The sequence below is a fragment of the Diplotaxodon limnothrissa genome, linkage group LG23, assembly GCF_057381915.1.
Source record: "Diplotaxodon limnothrissa isolate DT_005_m linkage group LG23, D_limnothrissa_male_GT1.1, whole genome shotgun sequence".
In the NCBI taxonomy this organism is placed as follows: Eukaryota; Metazoa; Chordata; class Actinopteri; order Cichliformes; family Cichlidae; genus Diplotaxodon; species Diplotaxodon limnothrissa.
The window spans coordinates 33,421,950-33,443,030 of NC_140617.1; the positions used below are offsets into that span (position 1 = coordinate 33,421,950).

At 39.1% G+C, this 21,081-nt stretch overlaps 1 protein-coding gene across 1 annotated transcript in view; it reads left to right on the forward strand.

The window, feature by feature from the left end:
• The window catches only part of LOC146608550 (uncharacterized), a 31,476-nt gene extending 13,235 nt beyond the window's left edge, over positions 1–18,241 (forward strand). Inside the window, exons 14-34 of the mRNA XM_085347444.1 lie at positions 2,096–2,164; positions 2,955–3,023; positions 6,609–6,677; positions 7,284–7,352; positions 7,468–7,539; positions 8,320–8,388; positions 8,476–8,547; positions 8,657–8,725; positions 9,215–9,283; positions 9,961–10,029; positions 10,665–10,733; positions 11,675–11,743; positions 13,246–13,314; positions 13,452–13,520; positions 13,612–13,692; positions 13,893–13,928; positions 14,007–14,043; positions 14,208–14,765; positions 16,039–16,325; positions 16,410–16,584; positions 18,033–18,241. Coding sequence (XP_085203570.1) covers positions 2,096–2,164; positions 2,955–3,023; positions 6,609–6,677; positions 7,284–7,352; positions 7,468–7,539; positions 8,320–8,388; positions 8,476–8,547; positions 8,657–8,725; positions 9,215–9,283; positions 9,961–10,029; positions 10,665–10,733; positions 11,675–11,743; positions 13,246–13,314; positions 13,452–13,520; positions 13,612–13,692; positions 13,893–13,928; positions 14,007–14,043; positions 14,208–14,765; positions 16,039–16,325; positions 16,410–16,584; positions 18,033–18,241 — 2,355 coding nt within the window. The remainder of the gene's footprint in view (positions 1–2,095; positions 2,165–2,954; positions 3,024–6,608; positions 6,678–7,283; positions 7,353–7,467; positions 7,540–8,319; positions 8,389–8,475; positions 8,548–8,656; positions 8,726–9,214; positions 9,284–9,960; positions 10,030–10,664; positions 10,734–11,674; positions 11,744–13,245; positions 13,315–13,451; positions 13,521–13,611; positions 13,693–13,892; positions 13,929–14,006; positions 14,044–14,207; positions 14,766–16,038; positions 16,326–16,409; positions 16,585–18,032) is intronic.
• The last annotated feature ends 2,840 nt before the right edge of the window (positions 18,242–21,081 follow it).

Consider the following 21,081-nt stretch of genomic DNA (forward strand, 5'->3'; position numbering starts at 1 on the left):
GCAATTTCCACATGAGAGATATCTTTGACATTTTTGGGCCAAAAAAATTTTTCATTCAGTATTTGAGTGTGTCCTTATACTGTGCAGAAGACATACACAGCATGTTTTTGTGATGCTTTAATGTTTCCTATTGTTATTCTTAGTTTTCCCGTCCTTTTTCAGATTGCACAGCGTGTTTTTGTTTATGGGCTTCTGATTGGCCAACATTTCTGTATGTTTAGATTTATGCCTCCACCTGTTCTTTTGGCATGATTTTGAGTGACGTGTTTTTTTGTGTTTTCATGCAGACAGAGACATTTTTGAAGTGAAAGTGGAAAATTTAAGACAATTTGAAACATCCAGCAGAGTTATTTCATTCTTTTTAATGTTGAAAAATATTAAAATATTTATCAGACTCAGCCCTTAGATCATTTTAATTATCTCCCACAAAAGTTGTATTGATTCCCCAAGCAATTAAAAACAACATAGCTCAACATCAGTGTAATTGCAAAAATGTATTATTACTTTTGGAAGCGTTCCTTTGTAAAATGTTTGTGGTTTCTTTCAAATTACAGGTGTCAGATCTGTGCATTTGTCATGCAGCTCTGTTGTTTTGATAAATGCACACAGCTAAATTAAACATAGTTACTGTAAAAACTCTGTGACTTTGTTATAAGACTAACAGAGCAGTTTTGTATCACAGGAAGTGGAATTCAGGTGAAATTTTCAACTTTAGACTGCCTCAGACTACTATTTGATTTATCACTTGGCGACTTGCCTTGGTGATGGTATCAGCCATGCCCCCCCCCGACACACACACACACACACACACACACACAGGAGAAGGTGGATCCCCCACTGCTGAAGATTGGCCTCAAGGGTGCTTTTTCCCCACTTTTTTTAATGGCGTTCTTGTTCCAAAGCAGCATTCTTCACATGACAAGCCTCGACAGGCTCCAGATTCACAGGAGCTCTGCAGCTTTTTCCACATCATTAGCACCTCAGCTTGTGAGGGATCATAGAGTTACGACAGTAAATCTTTACCTCTTGAGGCTAACATGCAAGAGCGGCATGTTAATCAGTGTACTCCTCTATGCGACATTGTTTCTGTTGTCCTTGGATGTCCTTGGAAGACGCAGAAATATTTCCTTAAGGGAAATCGGATTTTTCTGCAGTCTATAAAGTGCAGGACATTATGCAGCATTTTTTTTTTCATTTTACTGACTGTCATCCTGTATTATCTTTCTAATCCCTCAGTGAATTTCTCCTCCTGCTTTTTCTCTTTGTGTAATACTTATATCTCCTCTAGGCACGTTTTGATATACATGAAATACCACAATATTCCTATATACTATATAGTATGGCTACTTCTGCTTTCCGTAGAAGAAACAGAAACTGTGTGCAAGTTTGGATCTTTCAGGCCACTTCTGGTGAGCAAGTTACACTCTTCTATCAGTAACTGACATAAATCAAACTGAACATTTATAATAACAATAAGCATTTTGTTTTTGCTAAACCATCACAAGAAGCCATGAAACTAACTGAGAAACAGCTCGTAATGCACATTACTCCAATGGCAGCTTTTCAGTTACAAAGCCATCATTCTCTTTAAAGTCAGATTAAAAAGATGAAATAATTCATTGTGAATGAAAAGCATGCTGTAGTGGTTAACACATTTGCTTTACATATAAGACATCCCCAGTCTGACACTGAGGAGACATAAATCCAGCCTTGGGTGGGTGAGTGGGAGGGGTTATAAACCAGTGTATTCTTAGTGCAGGGCCCAGGCCTGTATGTTGTGTCAGGAAGGGCATCTGGTACAGAAACTGTGCCAAATCAAGTATGTGGATCCATCTGCTGTGGTGAAACCTCGGGGAATGAGGAAGCAGCTGAAAGATGATACATTGGTTAAACTAAAACTCCTGTTTGGCTTCAAAGTCGTGTAATGTTTTACACTGTGTGAGTTCTTTTGGAAAATAACATCTGTATTTTGACTAATATCTTATTATTCTAACTTTTATACTTATTTTTCTGCTCCTATTTTGGCATTATTTTCATACATCTTACTGATATTTCAAGAGTCAATTTGCAGTAACTTTTTTGTCCATCTTGGCAGGGAGAGCGAGGCTTGGAAGGGCCACGGGGACCCAGAGGACAGCCGGGTGCTGGAATCAAAGGAGACAAGGTGGAGTTTAAAGAGGCCTTAACTAAGGCGCCTGCTGAAAAGCCTTCACACAGCCATGAAGAGAAAGCCGGAGTCCTGTTGTGAAGAAGGCCATAAGTTGGCAGAGCCACGGATGAATGCATTCAGTGCAGTGTTATGTAGGAGGTCACAGTCCACAGATGATGAATCAAGGTCAAAGCATGGATAGTGTAGGAGGAGCGCAGTTTCACTGCTTGTGCTGATGAATGTGGAAAAGTTAGCCTGCAGTCAGGTACAGTCAGACATAGACATAAAGGTAAAGGTTTGTCTTTCAGGATGTGTTTGTAGAGCTTCACAGCCATCTGGCAGCATTTTAGCTCACAGACTTACAGACAAAGAAAGGCTGAGTTGATTTTTAGCTATGTAATTCTTTCTGCTACATGAAAAATCATTTCCCCCCCAAAAAAACTTTTTCGTTGTGATTTACACGGGTGTTCTCGACACCGATGTTGCTGACAGTTTTACCGTGGGCTTTGTAGTGAAGTTTATTGGAGGTAATCACAAAGTTTTCATGCAGTAATGACAAACACCGCCTGCAGGGTTCTCTGCATTACCATCATATATTTGTGATGTGATTATAGCATGTGACAGATAAAAGGAAGTGAGGCAAAAGGAGCAGATGTCATCAAGTGTGGCCTATATTATTAATTCATTAAAATGCAGCGCTATAGAATTGTATACAGATGGGTGTTTTCCACATATAATAAATCACATTTCAGTGTGAGGCACTGTCAACCTATTAACATTTACATGTTGTTATCTGAACTTGTAGGGGGATTTTGGGCCACCGGGTCTTCCAGGGCTTGTCGGTCTCCCAGGACTAGGCATACAGGGTGAGAAGGCAAGTGTTGGACTCATAATATGATTCCCACAGTGGCTCTAATACATTGATTTTTTCATGTTTTTATAATCACAGTGGGCTTATATTGATTTTTTTTAATAGTTTTTTTTAATTGTTACTGTCACCATCCATGTTTTGACTTGTTAATGTAAGGCAATAGTGATGAACTGACAATTATCAATAACATAATGAGGAAAATGTATTGTTTAAGTAAGATACCATATGCAATATGACAGAAGTTTGTAGTTTATCAATGATTCTCAATCCAAGCGAAGCCCTTTTTTAGTGCTAAGGAGCGTGCAAACATTCCTGCCTGTGCACTACTGGCTCTGTTGTGCTGGCTCCGGGTCCAATGTGTAACTGATGCTACCAACATTAACAGGACGCTTACAGCCTCTTATTGCGTGTTTGTCTGGGTTTCCGGTGTTCTGACAAAATGTCCTACTTTGAGAAAAAAAAATTTAACCGTAGCGTAAATTTATAGTCATGTCAATCAATCTGTGCTACCTTATCAGAATATACTGCCTTACGTGGTTTATGCCTCCATCGTACATATCTATAGGTAGGACGCTTTGATGGCCAAATCACACTTATCAAAACGTGCTTCCTGCTTGGATTTATACAGTAAATAAAATGACCAATGTCAAGGTTCTTAGAAATTAAACAACGTTATCACTCAATTAACAAGTATGTAGTGCAATATTACTTTCTTCGACATAACAACGGAGCGTGGTGTCCACTAACTGCAGGAGGACTAAAATTAATTGACAAGGTTTACACTGTATGCCAGTTTACAGAAGTTTAGAAGTACTAAATCAAGACTTGAAATATGACTTCAATTGAGACTCCAAATTGGAGTATTTTTGCACAAATGAACGCATGTTAGCTTGAAAAGTTAACAAATTGACAACAGCTTAAGGAAAACAAGTATCAACTGTAATAAACTGTCAGTAAGAACAAGTAGGAGAGCTTGATAGGTAGGGTGTTTTGTCAGAACACCGGCAATGCGCAGAATTACCAAAATTAGAGAGGGGATAACCTAACATATGAAACAGGAAAAAACTGCTGTGTAATCCATTTATTCCACCAAAGTAACTGTATTCTAATTATCATCTATTTAAGCGGTAACTGTAACAGAATACAGTTACTCATATTTTGTATTTTAAATACGTAACGCCTGTTCGTGTATTCTGTAACTCCCCAATACTGACCACAGTAAACAATAATTCTGCCAAGATCTTCATTGTAGCACGTTCATTGAGAACAAGTCAATCTGACATTAGCATTTAGCTTAAATCATGCCCGTGCCAAAATAGAACACCTTCAAGCTGCTAGCATCAGTACAGGGAGTGCAGAATTATTAGGCAAGTTGTATTTTTGAGGAATAATTTTATTATTGAACAACAACCATGTTCTCAATGAACCCAAAAAACTCATTAATATCAAAGCTGAATGTTTTTGGAAGTAGTTTTTAGTTTGTTTTTAGTTTTAGCTATTTCAGGGGGATATCTGTGTGTGCAGGTGACTATTACTGTGCATAATTATTAGGCAACTTAACAAAAAACAAATATATACCCATTTCAATTATTTATTTTTACCAGTGACACCAATATAACATCTCCACATACACAAATATACATTTCTGACATTCAAAAACAAAACAAAAACAAATCAGCGACCAATATAGCCACCTTTCTTTGCAAGGACACTCAAAAGCCTGCCATCCATGGATTCTGTCAGTGTTTTGATCTGTTCACCATCAACATTGCGTGCAGCAGCAACCACAGCCTCCCAGACACTGTTCAGAGAGGTGTACTGTTTTCCCTCCTTGTAAATCTCACATTTGATGATGGACCACAGGTTCTCAATGGGGTTCAGATCAGGTGAACAAGGAGGCCATGTCATTAGTTCTTCTTCTTTTATACCCTTTCTTGCCAGCCACGCTGTGGAGTACTTGGACACGTGTGATGGAGCATTGTCCTGCATGAAAATCATGTTTTTCTTGAAGGATGCAGACTTCTTCCTGTACCACTGCTTGAAGAAGGTGTCTTCCAGAAACTGGCAGTAGGACTGGGAGTTGAGCTTGACTCCATCCTCAACCCGAAAAGGCCCCACAAGCTCATCTTTGATGATACCAGCCCAAACCAGTACTCCACCTCCACCTTGCTGGTGTCTGAGTCGGACTGGAGTTCTCTGCCCTTTACCAATCCAGCCACGGGCCCATCCATCTGGCCCATCAAGACTCACTCTCATTTCATCAGTCCATAAAACCTTAGAAAAACCAGTCTTGAGATATTTCTTGGCCCAGTCTTGACGTTTCAGCTTGTGTGTCTTGTTCAGTGGTGGTCGTCTTTCAGCCTTTCTTACCTTGGCCATGTCTCTGAGTATTGCACACCTTGTGCTTTTGGGCACTCCAGTGATGTTGCAGCTCTGAAATATGGCCAAACTGGTGGCAAGTGGCATCTTGGCAGCTGCACGCTTGACTTTTCTCAGTTCATGGGCAGTTATTTTGCGCCTTGGTTTTTCCACACGCTTCTTGTGACCCTGTTGACTATTTTGAATGAAACGCTTGATTGTTCAATGATCACGCTTCAGAAGCTTTGCAATTTTGAGACTGCTGCATCCCTCTGCAAGATATCTCACTATTTTTGACTTTTCTGAGCCTGTCAAGTCCTTCTTTTGACCCATTTTGCCAAAGGAAAGGACGTTGCCTAATAATTATGCACACCTAATATAGGGTGTTGATGTCATTAGACCACACCCCTTCTCATTACAGAGATGCACATCACCTAATATGCTTAATTGGGAGTAGGCTTTCGAGCCTATACAGCTTGGAGTAAGACAACACGCATGAAGAGGATGATGTGGACAAAATACTCATTTGCCTAATAATTCTGCACTCCCTGTATTTGTTTACTAATAAATAAATAAAGAAGCATCTGCTTTGAGCTACTTTTTCCCTATTCTTTGATAACAAATGACAGAAAATATGATTACATGGTGTTGCTTTATTAATACAAGCTTTTGATCAACAATCATAATTTAACCAACATGATGCAGAAGTGCATACAAATTCATGCTCTGACACAATAACCACAGCTAGTGGAAACTGTTGGCTGCTGACAGCTTAGCCAAAGAGTTTTTCACTGTCATCAAAACATCAGCTAATTGCTATCAGAACAGGTCTGGTTCTAGTTCACCATTCACTCACTTGTGGAAGAGAGGGAGACAGGTGTGCTCTCACACTGGGCTTTGTGTACAGCTGAAGTTATTTAAAGAAAAGGCTTCATAATAGGACTGAAAAAGTCTCCATTAATCACCTGATTATAGAAAATAATAAACCAGCCTACTGGAAGAAGAAAAACTTTTCATGCTAAACTGTTTTTAATTTTAATATGTGTTTAAACCAGAAACATATATTGCACTGAACCAATGAAATCATTTAAATTTTGTGTTAGAAGAAAAGTTTGCCTCCTTCTGATGTCCAAGAAAAAATTCTAATTACTCTGCCTTCAGCAAAAACACTCCCTGTTTACAGATTCCATTCAGGCTTCTTTTAATTACTGCATTTATTCATACCTGCAGGGCATAGAGGGTCCAAGGGGGCCACCGGGAAGCAGAGGTCCACCAGGAGAAGGCATGCCTGGGCCCAAGGTTTGTACATATGCTCAAAATCTTAGTGGTAATAACAAGGGGTCAGGATTTCTATGTGGAGGCCACAGAGTTTATAGTTGGAACTGGATCATATGACCCTGAAACGTCACATAGTTAAGTGGTATAATGCTTAGCAATAATGACTTAAACTGCAGGATCTGGCAAGCTGATTAATGATTTGATAGCCAAGCAAGCAAGGCTGATGCTTTTAGTCACATTTATCTCTATTGTACGTGTTCTGCTCTCAGCACTGAAGACAGAAATTAAAGGTTAACCTACAATTGGAGCGATACTGTATATCCACATAGATTATCAAGTGTACAACTGGGTGAGGATGTTAAATCAAAGTAAATTGAATGCTAAACTGACCAGGTACTCAGTCCGTCCTGTATTTTAAGCTGTTATGTAAACTTTCATTGCAAGTCTTCCTGGTGTCTCAGCATAAACGCTGGTGTGACCAGGCCTGTACAAAATAATGCCAGCAAGTATATTTTCTTAAAAAATACGTGGCTCTCTGGTAATAGTCCGCTTAGCAAATATTAACAATACTGGTGTAAGTGTTTTAGTAATTACGACAAGATGTGAAGATGTTATTGCCTAACACAGGGAGACCAAGGGTTTCCAGGTGAAATTGGTGCTCCAGGGGAGAGAGGGGCTGGAGACCCTGGAGCTAAGGTGAGTTGAAACCATTTGGTAAAAACCCACATCAGCAGCAGTTATCAGTATACATTATTTAAAGTATTAAACATTCCCTCCATAAACTCATACAGAGCCACCAATCTGTCCTCAGGGTGAACCAGGATCATCAGGAATGCCAGGTTTGCCTGGGCTTCCAGGGGAGGATGGAGCCCCTGGACAGAAGGTAGTTTGAAGATGTTTTAACCTGAGCAAACGCAAAATGCAGTTTTTAAATGATCATTTTATTTATTAAGGGAAAAAGCTATCCAAATCTATCTCGCTGTACATGGTAATTAAATTTTCTGTTGTATCAAAAAATCCCTTAAGTAAAACCTGTCTGATCAAGTGAAGTAGGCTAAAAGGTCTCAAGAACCAATGCAGCATCCCATGATATATAGAAATTTTCTAAAGATAGTTGACATCTATCAGTTTGGGAAGGATTATATATCCATTTCTAAGGCTTTAGGACTCAATCAAACCACATTGAGCTCCATTATGAACAATGGTGGTATGATTGTCTGGGGATTTGCTGTTTTAGGAGCTGGACAACTTGCCTTAATTGATGAAACCATGAATTCTGCTATCTGTGAGAAAATCCTGAAGAGAATGTCCAGCCATCAGTTCATATCCTGAAGCTCAAGCCCACTTGGCTTACTCTGAATCACTCAAAAACAACCAAATGAAGGTTTTGGGTTTTTGAAAAGTCTCCAATTAAAAAGTTTGTGCAAAGAGTGAGCCAAGATTCTTCTGCATTGATATGAAAGACTCTGAAGAACTGCAATTCAGCAACTGCCAGTTGCTGAATTGCAGTTCTTACTAACAAGGGTGTTACAACCAGGTTAGCAATATCTATTATTACATTTTGTTTGATGATGTAAAACATGTAAGTATGACAAATAGGCAAAACATTAAAAAAAACAAAAACAGGATGGGGCCAAATACTTGGATGCATGTGTGTCTTTAGGGCGAGCCCGGAGCTATTGGCCTAAGAGGGCCAGATGGCGCTCCTGGAATTGGTATCCAAGGTGAAAAGGTAAAAAAGTAATATTCCATATTTCATTTTCCTGCAAGTCAGTAAGTAAGTCAGACCAGTGAGTATATTCCTGATGTGACCTTCAAGGGTGACCAAGGCCAAAGAGGAATCAGAGGCTTGACTGGGCCGCCAGGCATTGCTGGACCCTCAGGACCAAAGGTGAGCAATCATTAGGCCATCATTAACATTTACCTGGAAAGAGATAATGAGAAAATATCCTCTGTACGTTTTTGGTCTTAACCAGTTTTCATACAATAAACTTTGTCAGGGAGAACCAGGAGCGCAAGGCAGGCTGGGTTTGCCTGGTCCTCCAGGACGCTTCATCACTGGACCCAAGGTATAAGATTCAGTTTTACTGAGCCATCAGTGTAAGACTGCGGAGATTCGTCATGTTTTCTTCACATTTTCACAAAATATGTGGTTATTATTTTAGGTTGTTCCAAGACTCTTTGTAGAAAGAAACATTGATTCTCCTGATGCACGTAAACTTGTTATTGGCATTATTGTTATTGTACTACATACATACTACATTATTGTAGAATCTCTGCTGTGATTTGGCACTATATAAATAAAACTGAATTGAATTGAATTAGTATGTTTTGTTCGTAGCATTAACCCATTATTAAACAATATTATCAGTGGTAGAAGTCTTTAATTTGCTTCTAAGTAGCAACAGCACAGTTGCACAATGTTCTACATTTTATATTGTATATACAGTGTCTATTAAAGTTAACCTTTTTATTTTAGATGTACAACATCCATGTTGCACATCTATGTACAACCTTCTGTACTAAGGGGCAGCTTTGTTACTAAAAATGTGTTGTAGGGTGATCCTGGTCCAAATGGCCCTCCTGGTCCAGTTGGGGAGACTGGCTATGGACTTCCTGGTCCTAAGGTAAAACTGATATTATTATTCTCTGGTTGAAAAAGAAATACACATATAAATATGTATTGCATTTCTATTGGGTGCCTGCCTGTAGAAACAAGCATGAGTCAGATTTTCGAACAAACACATTTAAACATGTGCTGAGTGCGTCCAAATCTGGAAAAGAATCAATAATCAAACAAGTAATGAGGGGCAGATCAGGAAACACGTGTTTGTGCTTTCATCATCAAGGCCATTTACAGTCCATCTAGAAAGAACAGAGAATATGTCAAAAATTAGGATGGGAAGCACAGCTGTACATCCTGTCATGCTTTCCATACGCTAACATTTGCTGAAAATCTCAGCTAATAAAATGCTACAACCTGTTTTTATGTTTTGCTCAATACTTAACCCTCTCAGGCTCAAATTAAGTTTTTGTTGCTAATGCACAAAAGAATACCTGCAGTGGTACTTCTAAGTAAAAAAAACCTCATAAAATATGTATGTGGGGTAATCAGGTTGTTAGCTTTTACTTGTTGCAAATCTGCAACGCCTGCCTTGAGAGGGTTAATATAAGGGACCAAGCAAAGGAGCATATGTGTCCATTTATGTGCATATTCCACTTTAGTTTGTTTTGCAAGTCTGTAAATCTCTTTGTATCCTTTGTATGAATGAATTATTGATTCCTATGTATCTGCCTCCTGTAGGGTGACCGAGGAGATCGAGGCCCTCCAGGCCCATTTGGTCCCAAAGGAGACGGCTATCCTGGCCCCATGGTGAGGAGCTGATTTAGACAATGACATATGTCTCCTCATAAATCTGTACAGCCATACCTTTCATCTGCATACTATATCTAGTCCTCCATCCATCTAGCATTTGCCTCTCTTGTACTGCCGCTCAGTTCCAACCCTCTATCAATCAGTGAGACATTTATAACCCAACTTTACAGTAGGTGGCCCTTACACATATCCTGAGTATGTTTCCTTTAACTTAAACCAGAGGAAGATGAAATTAACATGACTTTCATTAAGGGCAGTAAGAATAAAGGTGGTGCCTTAAAAAAATAAGAAAAAAAATCACTTACTATATTTTACTTTCTCATTGAGGGTTGGATATGAAGATTGAAACCAAATGTTTGGTCTGTAAACCAGATGCTTAGCTTACCTTAGCATAAAGTCCGGGAACAATGAGAAGCCGCTAACCTGGTGCTGTCCAAAGGTAACAAAATCCCCCTGTGGTGCTAACTGTTCCAATTTTTACACATTAAATCCTGTTTTATTGCATTATTTTATAAAAGCCAGACAATTTCTTATTCAATTTCAAGTATTATACTCTGCTTGTTTCAGAGTACAATATTAACTTACTCTTCTTTCTGGAAATCCATACTTAAGTTAGCTTTTTGCTTTTTCAGGGTCCTCCTGGGCTGCCTGGACTTCCAGGAGAACCTGGGCCGGAGGGAGTGGGCGTTCCTGGACCGAAGGTGAGAATGTGGATCCATAAGATAGAACTTTCCAGCGTGCATTTCTTTCAAATGTCAGTGTAAAGTTGGGTCTTTGTTTAAAAAAAGTTGAGAATTATAGTAAGGTTACAGTAGGTTTCCACACTTTCCAGCAGACTTTGTGGTTTGTACAAAGGTCCCAGTATAGTGATGTGTTGGTAATTTGCAGGTCTACATAGTCATTTTAAAAATATGTCTACACACTAAAGCTATATGAAATCAATTCACTTCCATTTTCAAATCAATTTTATTTATATAGCACCAAATTACAACAACAGTTGATGTGCTTAAAATTGTAAGGTAATGACGAAACAGTACTGCAGAAAAACCCCAACATTAAGACAATACCCTATCAGCACACACTTGGCAACACTGGGAAGGAAAAAACATAGGAACTATGCTAAAGGACCAGCAACAGCACAAACATGAATAACAGAAGCCCACATTAACAGTTGTTGCTGTTTATGACGCTTCCCGCAGGTTCAGTATACAATTATAACATGTAGACATGCGGTCTGCAAAGCTCCTGGATCTGTCATACAGTATTGTGATGATAGTTAGTCACTGCTTATAAACATTATGGAATTCATTATTGGTTTGAATGCAAAATTCAATCAAAAATGTCCCATGTTTCAAAAATCTTGTAGGATGTAAACCTTATATGACATAGATGGTTTTTTCTGTGAGGTCAGAATTTAGAGCCAAAGCCATTGTCAAGTCCTGGTAAGATGAATTTCCAAGTTGTGTTTGAATCTGCACTGAAGATAAGTGAGATTATCTCACCATTGAAAGATTTGGTCTTTTGTTTAGGGAAGCTAATTAAGGGAAACACGATTTTAGTCAGTGCACGAGTTTGTTTGACAGATTGTAAATTGCTGTGCTGTCAGTGTTCATCTATCTTTGCTGTGCATCCATCTTTGCAGGGCGATATTGGATTTCGAGGGTTGCCTGGTTTACCAGGACTTCCAGGTGAAGGCCTCCCAGGACCTCTGGTAAATTTAAAACCTTTACATTTTTCAAATCTTTAACCTCTGCTGTTTTAAGCAACTCCCTTTTACCTGTTTTGTAATCAGAAATATTATAATATTATTCATTTTTATTTGGTTTTTTATTTGGTTTATGGGAACATGAGCCGAGGACAACATTCTAAGATGTTTACTTGAGAGGAGCCTTTTTCAAATTTCTCCTAAGTACTGCCAGATGGTTGTGACTGAGTTACATTCTCTGAAGAATAACAGGTTGAAAAAAAAAAACACAGTGCATCGTCTTCTGTGCAAACATGCCCACAACTGGGCTGCTTGTTCATTTTTTGGTGGCATTTATCGTGATTTTTCCAACAGCACTGTGACACATGGGTGCAGGGTGTGAATCTCCACAGACATATGTGTCTGATGAGAAACACTTGGCCTAACAGGCCTTACTAAAAGAACACCCGGCACCCCGCATGTCCTCACATATCATATCCAGATTCCCCACAGGCTTCAGGCCACTGTCTGTGCAGGTCCGAGCTCTGTCAAAGTCATGCAGCAGTAGGCAGGTTTTAATTGAAGACGCAAATAATAGGAAAAAATGGGAAAGCAGAGCACACTGACACTTATCAGCTCTTGTCCGTGCTGAGAAAATGGTGATGTGAAACATTCACAACAACACTGGTAACCTTGAAGTTGCTGCTCTTTATTACAAGAATACAAAGTGTGTTTCATACTCTTATAGATAAAGTAAATTTTTTGTTGGGTTGAGTTATTAATTGCACATGTGATATATATAGCTGCTATTGCCTTTTCTCACATTATGAAGTCAACCCAAACAGGAAACGTATTACAGTCAAAATTTTTTGTGGGTCATGACATCAGATAATTTCTTGGATTAAGCTGTTTTCACAGATGCACTGCAGCCCAGAAATCGAGTTGTCATAGCAGCATACAGACAACAAAGCATTCAAAGTAGAGGAGTGTACACATGTCACACATGCATGTGCAAGATTGAGTTGTGTATGTTTTCTAATCAAAATCAGTAATCTTATTTTACTTATTTTCTTTTTTTTAAGCCATTCAAGAAAAATTGAGGATATTTTGCCAACTTTAAGCTTTAATACTGAACACAGACAAGAGAAAACACATTACTGAATTCACTTTGGAGTTTGATGATAACTGGTAGCTGCACGTGACTTGAATTTGCTGTAGTCATGACTAGTTGACATTCAGTCATGACTACAGCAAAAGGCTTAAGTAATAGAGTATTGTTCCTGGCTTTTTTAATAACATTCCACCTGACAGGTGTCTCCCTGCCTACACCTCGCCACAGGTGGAGCCTGTATACTTATGTGAACAGCAAGTCAGCAGGTCTGCTGCCTTGACCCCAGTAACTGTGCCATTTGTATGGCTGCAACAAATATTTCTTTCATAAATTACAAATCTGCTTTTTTGTCACATTGTAGCTATTTTGTAACTGACCTTGAGCTGTAGTTATATAAGCAACATGTTTTGACTTGCAGGGTAACCCTGGGAGACCTGGTCCACCTGGGCCAACAGGTCCTCAAGGGCAAGGAGTTCAAGGGCCAAAGGTAGGCTGTAATTTATTGTCCTTGATAGACATTCACATATCTATAAAATATCAAGACATCCAGGGCTCTGTGTACTACCTAAACCTGTAAGTATCTATCACAAGCTGTAACACAACTGCCTTGTGTGTTTGATTCAGGGTGAACAGGGGGCCCAGGGTGTGGTAGGACCAAGAGGAATACCTGGAGAAGGCTTTCCTGGAGCTAAAGTCAGTTACTGTGTTACCCGGGACTGAATGTGGGGTTGTGAGCATTTATAATTCTTTGAGTGCTGATGTTTTGCAATGTGGTGTGCAACAGGGTGATCGAGGTTTGACAGGGGAGAGGGGGCTGAAGGGGATCAAAGGAGATGTAGGAGACCCTGGAACCCCAGGGCAACCTGTGAGTGACGCTAATGATTCCTTCATGTCTCAGTTTGTTGTGTTCTGTTTTGTGATGGCTGGGGAGAGGGCTCCAACCCCTGAACCTGCTCCTATTCTGCTTGTTATCGCTACTGACATTTGTCTGCCCCATGAAAATGGAAGATTTGCAGAAACAGTGACACTTTGTGAATAAACGTTTTTTAATATTTTTGATCCTAGGGCCGACTCGGTGCCAAAGGTGAAGCTGGCCTCACTGTGAGTGTCATGTGTTCATATCTGTATCGTTTTACTTTTTGTGATTATCCATATGCTTATATTGTGTATTCATTGCAGAGAGAAGACGTCATTCGATTGATCAAAGAGATCTGTGGTAAAATATCTTTTGATAGCATAAATATTGTAGTAGATTTAATTTCTCAATGAAAGCCACTGTGTCATCTGATCTGTAAAGTGCTGGATCCAGTTCCACAGACTGGAACTCATCAATGTGACATTTCCGCCATGATCTCATATGTTGATGTGATGTGATTCTAGGATGTGGGATCAAGTGTAAGGAGAGGCCTATGGAGCTGGTGTTTGTCATTGACAGCTCAGAGAGTGTGGGGCCTGAGAACTTTGAAATCATCAAGGACTTTGTGAATGCATTAGTGGACCGGGTAACAGTGGGCCGAAACGCCACCAGGATTGGCCTGGTCCTGTACAGCCTTGAGGTGAGAACTGTATTCAACTTGGCCCGCTATGTCACCAAACAGGATGTCAAGAATGCAATCAGAAACATCCCATATATGGGAGAGGGCACCTACACTGGTACCGCTATCCGCAAGGCGACGCAGGAGGTCTTCCATAGTTCACGTTTGGGAGTAAGCAAAGTGGCCATCGTGATTACTGATGGGCAAACCGACAAGCGAGAACCAGTGAAGCTGGATATAGCTGTGCGAGAAGCACACGCTGCCAATATTGAGATGTTTGCCCTGGGGATCGTTAACACCTCAGACCCAACGCAGGCCGAATTCCTGAAAGAACTGAATCTAATCGCATCTGATCCAGACACGGAGCACATGTTCCTCATTGATGACTTCAACACCCTGCCAGGTAAGAGGCATTTTCTTTACTTACCCTTAATATGAGTCTTTGTTAATGAGTTGAGTTGCTTGCTGATTGTATTCTGATTATATTCCTATAGAACAGGAATGATGTCTTTGTAAAAAGCAACATAAATGTGATTTTCGGTGATTTATTACAGCTAACTGTAATAAAGCATTCTTCAGCAGCATCCTTCACAAAATGTGAAGAATTGACTGAAGTATTGTGATAATATCCCTAAGGAACTGAGACAAGAATTCTAAAATTAAAATAAAATAATATCCTCTGGCAAATTAGTTGTATTCATTCAGCACAGCCAAAATAGCATGAAAAAACCCCCGTAATGGCACAAAATGTCCCCAGGATTACCTTAGGGATGTCGTATTGTGAGTTGCCTGGTGATTCCCGCCTGTAGTGAACCAATTTTTAAAAAATAGATTTTTCCATTTTTATACGGATCCATTTATGTGAAGTGCTTGTGTGACTTGAAATCTACAATTTTTGTGTTATATTATTAAAAAATCATATCTTAACTTATATCTTATACAAGCTATTTTAGACACCTATTTAGCGCACGTTTATGTACCCTATAGTTACATTTACTTTTTTTTTTTTAACAATGCACCAAGTCTAACTACAGATATGCAAGTCACATATACTCATTATTATTTAATCTAGGCAGAATAACCTCATAGTGGTTTCAAATCTCATTAGCGTTCTGATCTTCCACTGTTAGTTGGTTAGTTTGTGGTTAGCCCTACTGTCTGTGGCAATCCATAATTTAGCATTCTATGTTGATGTGAGTGACAATTTGAAGAAATAATGGATTATGCATCTTCAATAACACTTCTGAAGAGCTTAACCTAAACCAGCCAGCTACTGTACTTTTGCACACTTAGCCAGTTTGGTTTCACTGTAGCTTTGCACGTTACTGGAGCAAAAGTAGGCATTATTATAATGAATGTAGTGTGTTCACGACCCGGAATCTGCTAATTAGCAGAAGGCAAAGCTTTATAAAGGCATGGGTGATAGGAATGTTTATTTCTCAAGTTTTATCTGTTACTGGCACTAAATGAAGTATATTAGTATTCCACCTCTGCATATGACCTGTATGTTTGTTTGTGCACAAAATTAATGCAAAGCCATCTGATAGTTAGAAATTTAACAGAAAAGAATTCCTAAAAAAATCTTTTAGGCTATGTCTGGCGAGCGAATAGTGACAAAACAGTAATTAGTTAAATCCTTTTTCCTAGTTCCTAACTTCTGTGTCTTTGTGTCACAGCCCTCGAATCCAAGCTGGTCAGCCAGTTCTGTGAAGATGAGAATGGAGCCCTAATATATAACAGAATAACTAATGGCTACAACGGCTATGGAAACAATGGTTATAATGGGAACAAAAATTTAATCAATGGAAAGTATGCTACTGGTGGCTATGGGTACAGGCCTGTGACCCAACCGGAAGTAGAGAATGGACGTCAGACTGGTATCAACACTGGTATCAGCACACACAGCCATGGAGGAATGATAGAGACCACCCAGCATGAGATTAAAGGATCCAACAAAGTACATGTATGAAAACAAGAATACATCTTTATATGTACATTACACACATTTATTATTCTAACAACTGGTTTCTGTTTTTTTCCTCAATAGGAAGGAGGGGTGCAGCGTGGGGACACATTTACCCACAGCACCTCAGACAAACATCTCTCTCCATCCAGGGAACACTCTTCATCGTCATCATCATCTTCATCCACAAGCATAAGTACAACATCCTCCGGTGTTTCTGTACAGTATGTACCTGTACCAAGGCCAGTTCTTCCCAAAGGTATATGAAGTCCAATACTCTGCTTTACTTTTCTATCTTTCTTATGAGCAAAATTATTTTTATTACAGAGATCCAAAATAAATAAATTCCCTCACTGCAAAGACATACCATGAGCAAAAATTCAGTTAGGACCTCAATATTTAAAAGACAATACACATACTATGTGTATCTGCCCTCACATACATATGAACTCGATTGATGTCCCATTCATAAACAATAGGGTTTAATATGACATTCAATTCAGTTTTATTTATACAAGGCCAAATCACAACAACAGTCGCCTCAAGGTAGACCCTACAATAATACATGCAGAGAAAAACCCAACAATCATATGATCCCCTATGAGCAAGTGGTTTGGCAACAGTGGGAAGGAAAAACTCCCTTTTAACAGGAAGAAGCCTCCAGCAGAAACAGGCTCAGGGAGGGGCGGCCAGATGCCACGACCGACTGGGGTGAGAGAAGGAAGACAGGATAAAAGACATTGGCCAAACCTTTGCAGCTGTTTCAACTCTTCTGGAAAGGTCCAATAAAGTGCGACTCTCAGTGTGACTGTGGCCCAAGGTGTTACAATCAATGCAGTATATTTACAAGGTTAAATAGAGCTAAAGGTTAGCAATAAGTTAGCTAGCTAGTTGACATGTTAAAATGATATGTCACGCTATAACTAAACTATTTTTTTTCTAAATGTACATTATCCTTAATTAAGGACACGAGAGGAGGATAATACTTTATTTATCACATGATAGGAAAATTCTTTATCTTTTAATAACTTTGGACTAATGGCAGCTTTCAGAGTTACTTAAAATACTTAAAATGGACCTAAAATGATACGCCACCTCATGGCCACAGTATTTTTTTGTGACATGAATATTTTTTGTAAGAACCTGCAAACAGATGTTAATGTCAACAACCGAAATGAATAATGGCACAGAAAATTACTTATGATATCAGATAATTACTGAAATCCAAACCTCTGCCTTCAGTGTGGGGGTGGTACATAATAATCCGTTCATGTTTAAATGTTTTCTGTGTTTTGCACCCTGTTATATTTTTGTCCATATAGTGCTGATAGCAGTATAGTATAGTGCTGATAAGGGATAGTGACACTGGGGCATTAAACGAATAGTCAGCAATCTCAGTTTTGAGATGGCTGCAAATGTGGTGTGATGACACCTGATGGAGTAGATGAAGCTCCTTTGGCGTTCTAGTCCAGTGTGCTTTGAGTACAGGAAGCAGAAAGGGAGCAGCTTTCGTTGATGTGGCCTTTCTGCTGTGTGCGCAGCAAGGTGAAGAACAGGGAAGCCAATTATTTTTGATGCAGTGTGGCTGATTTTGTGCAATCTGCTCTTTTCTGACAGCATGGTGAAGAAACGGAGCAGAAAGGGCCACTCTGAGGTTAGATTAGGTGGAAACGAGTTCTCTCATTCATATGACATCTTCTCCTGCAGAGACTGTCCCCTTGGACCCCCGCTGTGGCTTGGTTCTGGACCAAGGCACGTGCAGGGACTACAGCATCCGCTGGTACTATGACAAACAAGCAAACGCGTGCGCCCAGTTCTGGTACGGAGGCTGCAATGGCAACAAAAATCGATTTGACACAGAGGACGAGTGCAAGAGGACATGTGTGGAAGTCAGATCAACTGGTATGCTCTCATGATTTATGTCAGCCATATTTTTGTCTTTTATGTCTTTCACACCTTGCTGCTTTATTTGCCTATTTCATGACTGAAATATTGAGGCTTTGACACTTCGCTTCGATCCAAATGTTTGGGAGTATTGACTTTCTCATATATTTTTTTCCAGGTGGCTGAGTGAGGGCATCCGTCACACATCTGCCTACATTTCGAGGAGGGGCAGCTATGACCAGCCATTTTTCACAGGGTTATGTGAAGTTTTAGCATAATTCTCAGGCATATACATGTACACTGATGTTCTGTATCATCTCCACATTTTTGCCTCCTCCTCCAGGATCTCTTGTAATTACAGTGAAAAAAAGGAACGTAGCATGGATAGATAGGGCAGGAGATCATCCGTCTTCTCTCAGGAATACAGATGAGGGCTGGCTCGTAGCGTGTTAGGAGTTCCAGAGGACTTGACATACCCACAGATCATTTTTTTCATACAAAGCCTGAGTGCTGCAAACGTGTTGAAAAGATGGACTATAACTAATAACTCCAGTGCTTCATGACTTGTCATATAGATTTAATTTCCTTACTCAATCACTCTGAGGTCTATTAGTGCATATTCACAAAAAACTAAAAACACACAGTAGAGATGAAGCTTCTCATCCCTTGTATCGATCAAATATAGTTTTTTTTTCTTTTCATATATATGATTCCTAACTTTATGGAATCTTTTTGAGCATTTGAATGTGTTTTTTCTTAGATTTACTGAATGAAAAATGTTTACACTGTTTCACTTCACAAGCTGTAACAATAATGGAAATACATGCATGTATACTCACACACACTGCCCTCTACTGGGTAACAAGTATTAATGTCATAACTGACGTCTGCTGTATGAGCAGAAAACCTACTGTTGAGCACCCCATCTTTGTTGCAAGGCTATACTGACTGCATTCATACATACTGTACTAAGTGCTACATGGTCATCATTTAATATCAAACATTTTTTAATTAATCATTTCTAAAGTAATATGTGTAAAATGCACCAACGTTATTGTATAAACATGATTTGGAGTATGGGGGTATTTTTTCTAAAATAAAGCTGACTTTTATTCTTTTCCAATGTCTATATTTTATTTAAGCCTTCCTAAAAATCCCAAAATTGATCATATAAAAAGTGTCCTAACATCGGCATTTGTAGTATTTATTAATATTATTAGGAGAAACATTTTGACTGAGGATGTTTAAAGTTTGGAACATGTTTCATGTTATCAGTGCGTCGATTCAACGGTTCATCAAGGCTCATAATAAAACCAAATTGCTTTTAGCGTAGCAGTTCATGGTTCTTGATGGTTAATGGTTCAGATATGAACATTAACATAGGCTTTCATAGACTGAATATAAAAGATGGAATGCTCTGTGACTATTTTCATGATGACTTCATGAGCTCCATCAATTATGTTAAGTCACATTAAATACAACATGAAATTATTTTTGTAAATGTTGGTCAGCATTGGTAAGAAAGGAGAGTAAATCAGGTAATGTACCAAGAGTGGGTGGTGTCCATTGGTTTCACAGTCAAATCATCTCCACAGTTGGGATGCCCCATTTGAAAAGGGTAAAACTTTGTTTGTGATCACTGCTGGCTTTATTATTACCGCAGCCCTGTAACCATTTATATTTGTGTTGAAAAACACCAGAATCTGGGCAATGTTCTTCTGACGATACGCGATCATAGGGGAAAAAAAACCTCTGCATTGGCGCTGGTACAGAATATAAATAGCTTCCTGTTTAAACTTCTTCTAAGTGATCGCTAAGGGTTTTTACATCTTTCTGTTGCAACATTCTCCTCTCTGTAATCGGTTATATATTGAAATGCCTGTACATGTCTTCAACCTGGGCATGCTTTGTGTGCCAGGTTACAAAGGCCCTGGTGGGTGACCGACCGAAACAACTCCATCTTTTATAAAACAAGTAAGCACCCAACGAGAATAAGGGGCCAGTCAGAGTAAAATATAATTTAATTTTGATCCACTTTCCCCAACAGTAATTTTTATACAGTCCCTTAATACCCTGGACAAATGGCTACTTAAATGTGATTTCAATATGGTGTAAGTGTGCATAATTAACCTCCTGTGGCTTTAGGGAAGTGGCAGAGTCAGCTCTATCCTTCTCCTTAAATTACATTAGACACTCCTCGACAAGTGGCATAGTGTGATCTATCTTTAGCGCTGCCCACGGGAGAAATGTTACCTAACTCTACACACTCCTCACTTTATCAGGCAACAGGAATAAGACTCATATTGATTCAGACGCACCAGTAATTACCTTTTTTAATTGGCATTTTAACATCTTGTAGTAACTTCTGCGGTGTGACCATCCATCCATTCAAGACCAAGGAGATCAAATAAATGTTTTCATTTTAAAATCATCTTGGTGAATGGAAGAGTGTTTTAAAAGGTTCAATAGCAGAGTGCCACACACACATGCTGACACATACCAACAGCCAACAAGGAAAGTGCTGAATAATGCTGATTGGTGGAAAGAAGTTCTTCTAGAGACAATTTTTGCTGTCATTATGCAAAATTCACTCATATCAATAGACTCCTGCTCATGTGAGTAATTTACAAGAACTTGCCACATTAGCTTATTATTATCCTGAATTTTTTGTGTTCTCTGTAAAGTGCACAAATGCACGTTACAAATGACCCATTTGTGGTGGACTATCAGTCTGCTGTAATCAATTAGCATTTGATTTCCATGAATTGATTTTGAATTTCATTTCTTTTCATTTCTCGTCAATATTTTTCTGTTTGACTTCGAGCTCAGATATTAGCATAAATATAAATGTTAATATTGTCAGTTAAAGTGA